The sequence below is a fragment of the Pundamilia nyererei genome, unplaced genomic scaffold (genome assembly GCF_000239375.1).
Source record: "Pundamilia nyererei isolate P.nyererei 1_Seehausen unplaced genomic scaffold, PunNye1.0 scaffold00021, whole genome shotgun sequence".
Taxonomy (NCBI): Eukaryota; Metazoa; Chordata; class Actinopteri; order Cichliformes; family Cichlidae; genus Pundamilia; species Pundamilia nyererei.
The window spans coordinates 308,004-312,942 of record NW_005187422.1 but is presented as its reverse complement, the minus strand read 5'-3'; the positions used below and the strand labels follow the sequence as shown (position 1 = coordinate 312,942).

The window sequence follows — 4,939 nt, the reverse complement described above, 5'->3', positions numbered from 1 at the left end:
AAGACCAAACGATACCTCCGTCTCCTCCTTGTCTGAACTCGCCACAATATATTAAGTAATCCAAAGTATTCAGAATACATTACTGTCATTGAGTAACGTAACGGAATACGTTACAGAATACATTTTGGGGCATGTATTCTGTATTCTGTAATGGAATACATTTTAAAAGTAACCTTCCCAACACTGACCCTACGGGGTCTGGTTGAGCATTTGGAGCCTCAATACGTGCTTCCAAACCAGCACTTAATCTCCGAGAACGTTATCCCAGAGAAGTAAAGCAAGTGTGTAAGTTCATCTCTGAATTTTTGTAAAGCGTTCCCAGGCTAAGCTTAACAACCGATATATGGATTGACTGCCTCTCATTCTCTCTCCCCCTCCTGCTGCTACTTCAATCATGAAACTGATCAATGATCAGCTGATCAGCGTTTCTGTCGCGACTCCCGTCTCTCTTGTTTGTTTAGCGCCCTCTTTGCGCCAGAAAGAGGAAACCAGCGGATAAACAACAGTAGCACGTTTAAGCTGTTGTTAGAATTTATTTAATATTACTTTCTACACCAGGATCCTTTTCTATTTAGCTGACAGCTGGTAACTGTGCAGGGGCAGGTCTAGCAAAGTTTTGCCAGGGGGGCAGGTAGGGCATTAACAGGGGAAGGGAGGGCACAAAACCATACTTTTCTTTCAAATTGTCATGTCTAGCTTTTAATAAATAATTATCTGAATCTTACAACCAAAGTTTTTATCTGATGTAAAATGTATCAAAATCCATTACTGTATATAGTAACTATTAAGTCTAATATACCCTAGTAAGCTATAGTACTTTTTCCTTTGGGAAGATACCATCTGCGCAGTCTGCAGTTCTGTTGTAGAGAGATGGTGAATATGTTCAATTATTGTAGAAAAATTATCGATTTCTGTGCATTTTTTTTTTACACGTGCATTAAATTAAAATCAATTACGTCAATTAAGCATTATGAAGCGGGCAGGGGGGGGGGTCCCTATTTTTATTTATTTATTTTGCTGGGAGTTGGCAACCCTATTAGTTAGGTTGCTTAATATTTCCACTAAGTACTCTTTAAAATACCAGAATAGGGAGGATGGTGTAGGTTTAAGTTTATTAGATTGATCAGTTTTGCTGAACTATGAAATATTTTGGGTACACTGTATTTTTTGCATACAGGTATACCAGAATAGCTTTAGTTTAATTTTTTAAACTTGAGTTTGAACTTATACAAAATGCAGCAAGATATTTAAAAAAAGAGAAGGTTTTATTGATTATAAAATACTCTATACTGGATATTAGATATATATCAGTATCGGCAGGTATCCAAATTTATGATATCGGTATTGGACGTAAAAAAAAGTGGTATCGTGCCATCTCTAGTACTATGCGAGAAGTAGTCTGAAATTCTGGTACATATAATTGTAAAAAAAAGCATACATGCTAGGCAGGTTACAGTATGGTCTTTCCTTAAATGTATTTTTTCCCATTTTAAATGGAAGCTCGAGTTTGTTTTCTCAGGCCTGTGTCCTCACGTTCATTTTTCTCCTGCTATAACAGCTGTTATTCCAGCTGCTGTTCTATGTACTAATCCATCAATGAATACAACTACAACCATGTGATGGCATGCCACACATGGTAAGCTCCACACCTCACCACCCGCTGATTCACCTTAGTTTAATTTACAGTCACTACTTTAAAATATTCTACTTATTGTTCAATATTGTTTCTTTATTAAATGTATTTATTTTTCCATCACACCTTCCAATGTTTATATGGCGTGCACACATTAACCTTGCAAGGTCAAAGTTCTGTTTTATGTTATATTAATACATCTTTCTTTGTTTGAGTTACCTGGGGGTTGGCTTCTCCTCCTGTCTGGCAAAGGTGTGGTAAAGGGCTGGGAGACCTGAAGTACCACTGACAGCCTAATTGGATTGCACCACATGCTTCATTGCCTGGGGGTGTTTCATGTTTGTCTAATTGTTTTGTATTAGTTGGTTATATGGCAGCCATCTTGTTTCCCCCGTGTGTGTCATTTGGTTTAGCTAAACCAGTATTTAAGTTCACCTGTGTGTCATTTCACCAGGTCAGTTTGTCATATGTTTGTTTGAGGTTTTGTTAATTATTATCTTGAGTTTAGTTTATTGAGTTGACCTCTTTTATTGGTCTGCCTGTTTAAATTTTGGCTTTGTTAAATATATTTTCATATTTTTGGGTCAATAAAACCCGTTTTTTGAATTAAAACCACCTGTGTCCTTTATGCTTTACTGCTTAGTCCCTGACAAACCACAATGTATTTTTTTCAAAAATATGAAATGCTAAAGGATGAGGATATTAAAACACTGTTTACATTGTTTAAGTGTAGACGGGCCAAAAAAAGACTATTGGAAACAAACATGTAGACACCCACATTCTCTGCACAAGTGGATCTTATCAGTCACTCAATATCCTACGTGTTTTGTCATAATTAAGGAAACAACAATCTTCTTCCCATTTACAAAAACATGCTGATGCCCAGTGTACATGGATAGTCATGTGATGTGCATTCATGTGTCATAGTTTGAGGTTTCTGTTTAGTTCCTACTTTATTTTGGAATCTCTGATTTTATTGAATGTTGGTTAGTTTGCTTCCGTCTTTTAGCTTTATTCACACTGTTACACCATATACTGTTGGAAAATTGTCTTTCAGTGTTCCACATCAAACTTTTCTAAGTTTCCATGTTCTTGCTCAGGTATGAGTTTTTGCATTTTACTTAGTTTCCTTATGTTCCTAGTTGAGTTTTTTGGACTGTTTTGCTTTACTTGCCCCTCTGCCACAGTGACTGACCTCCTTCTTGGTGCAAATGTTTCAGACTTCACTCTATAGGTGTGTTGTGTTTGGGTTGTTCTCCTTATTGCAGTATGGAACAAGATGACAGAAAAACAGCTGAAATAAATCTCCCCGAAAATGTTTTGTTAAACGTGTTTTGGAACAGCAGAGTTTTGCTAAAACTTTAAGGACACATTTTATACATATTTTCACCAGTCATAATGATCCCAGAAAGTGAATATGGCCACTGTGTGACAATACTTAAGCTTAACTGGTTTAAAAAAAGAGAAACACCATTAGTCATGTTTTGCTTCTCCATTGTGGTTAGTTTGTTCCTTACATCTGCATGTGTTTGTCACTTTTAAATACAGAACCAACTATCTGTCATAGCTAAACCTTTAAAAAATGTGACTTGTAATTGCATATATGCATAAACATGCCCTAGCAGACTGCCTTGCCTTGCCTATTATAATTGCACACCTGTGTTTCCTAAATTGATTGAACACATATTTAGTGCCACCGTGGAAATTTGACTAAACAATAATGAACTGATGCATCACAAATATAAATAAATGGATCATGTCTACAGCAAAATTAGTCCCACAGAGTTGTTTGTGAAATTAAGATCTCAAAGTCTCCAAAAACCTTTTGCCTTTTGATTTTGTATAACCACAAGCCATTTCTCTACAATCGGCATTTAAGAAAAAGATTTACATGCATGTGCAGCACAGACACACAGCTGATGTGTTGCCAGTTGTTGGTATGAAGTTCCAATTTAGTTAATGATAAACAAGCTTCAGTTAAATGTAGAAAAAATGGGCACGTGAAACATAATATTAAGGGAAACATAGCTGAATTTTATTCTAAACCCAAGAGGCGCATCGACCCAAAATAAAAGAAGATATATTTACAGAGAATCAAGGACGCTTCTTACCTTTTTATTTTCATGACAGTGACTCCAGGATTCACCCTTTACCACTGCTTCAGATTGAGAAATTAGATCCTTTCCTTTTTCTTTTCTTTTTTTAAAGAGCTCTAAAATGTAAGAAGTGACACAACGCTGTCTCACTCATGAGCTGGCCTAAAGACGAGTGACAGATGTCTCCACTTCCGTGATTTAATTGAACATATTGATTTAGGGAAGGAGAATGAGCAATTTTGGAGTTTTGCAATAGTACTGTTATCAGGCAACATTTTTTCCATTCAGAGCTGTGATGGTGAACAGTTTTGCAACCCCATTTACATCAAGAATGCAGAGGCTGCATAAAATGACAGAATTCAGTAGATCTTCTTATCATTTAATATGAAAGTAGGTAACAGAAAATGTTGAAACAGAAATTTTGCACGTTTAAAAGGGTCCTTTTTGATGAGCTGGTGCAAGGACCAAGAGTAAAATAAAATTTTATTTATTACAGTAGAAATCTAAAAAGAATAAGAAATAAAACCAGACTAGGTACACTAAGATAAGATAACCTTTATTAGTCCCACACGTGGGAAATTTGTTTTTAAGTATAAGTCAGTAACCCTTTTTTATACGGCACCTTTGAGACACAAGTGTAAAATCAATAAGAAAATTAAGGACTTGCTGCTGATTGTTTTGTTTTTGTTTATTTGTTTGTTTCTGATGGTTTTCTAGTCACACACGTGCTGTAAAGTACTGATTATTTGGCAAGTTTAGTTTGGAATTTGACCTGTAGTTCTGTGATTTGAGTGTGTTGCTGTTGTAAGAGACTCAAAGCAAGCTGAGCATACCCAGGGTATCTTCCTGCTATCTTGATTCACTAACCCTAACACTGCCAATCAGGATACGGGGTCATACGAAGCCGGTCGGCAGCTTGTTGAGTTCACACAGGCTTTTCTGATCTGGGTATGAGTACACTCACATTAAAGGTGTGAAACTGGCAGCATGTGACAAATTACACTGATTATTTATTATTGAATGGCTGACTTTACAAATGTTCCAATATTAGGAAAAGGTTACTGTTGCGTTCTAAGTCTAGGCGTGTCTTGAACGCAACAAAACATTGGCCCACCACACTCCACCCAAAACAAGAACCCAAACAATAGTATCTTTTAAAATGCTAAGCAGCCATTTATTTGCTTCAGCAGTGAGCAGTGCCAAAAATAAC

At 36.4% G+C, this 4,939-nt stretch overlaps 1 protein-coding gene across 3 annotated transcripts in view; it reads right to left on the bottom strand.

The window, feature by feature from the left end:
* The window catches only part of mitfa (melanocyte inducing transcription factor a), a 30,520-nt gene extending 26,635 nt beyond the window's left edge, over positions 1 to 3,885 (bottom strand). For 2 of the 3 annotated variants that reach the window (XM_013909195.1, XM_013909197.1), the window contains exon 1: positions 3,745 to 3,885. In XM_013909195.1, coding sequence (XP_013764649.1) covers positions 3,745 to 3,758 — 14 coding nt within the window. In that variant the 5' untranslated portion in view covers positions 3,759 to 3,885. Of the gene's footprint in view, positions 1 to 1,852; positions 1,878 to 3,744 lie in introns of those variants that run through there. The other variant, XM_013909196.1, reaches the window with a different exon arrangement.
* Between the last annotated feature and the right edge of the window lie 1,054 nt (positions 3,886 to 4,939).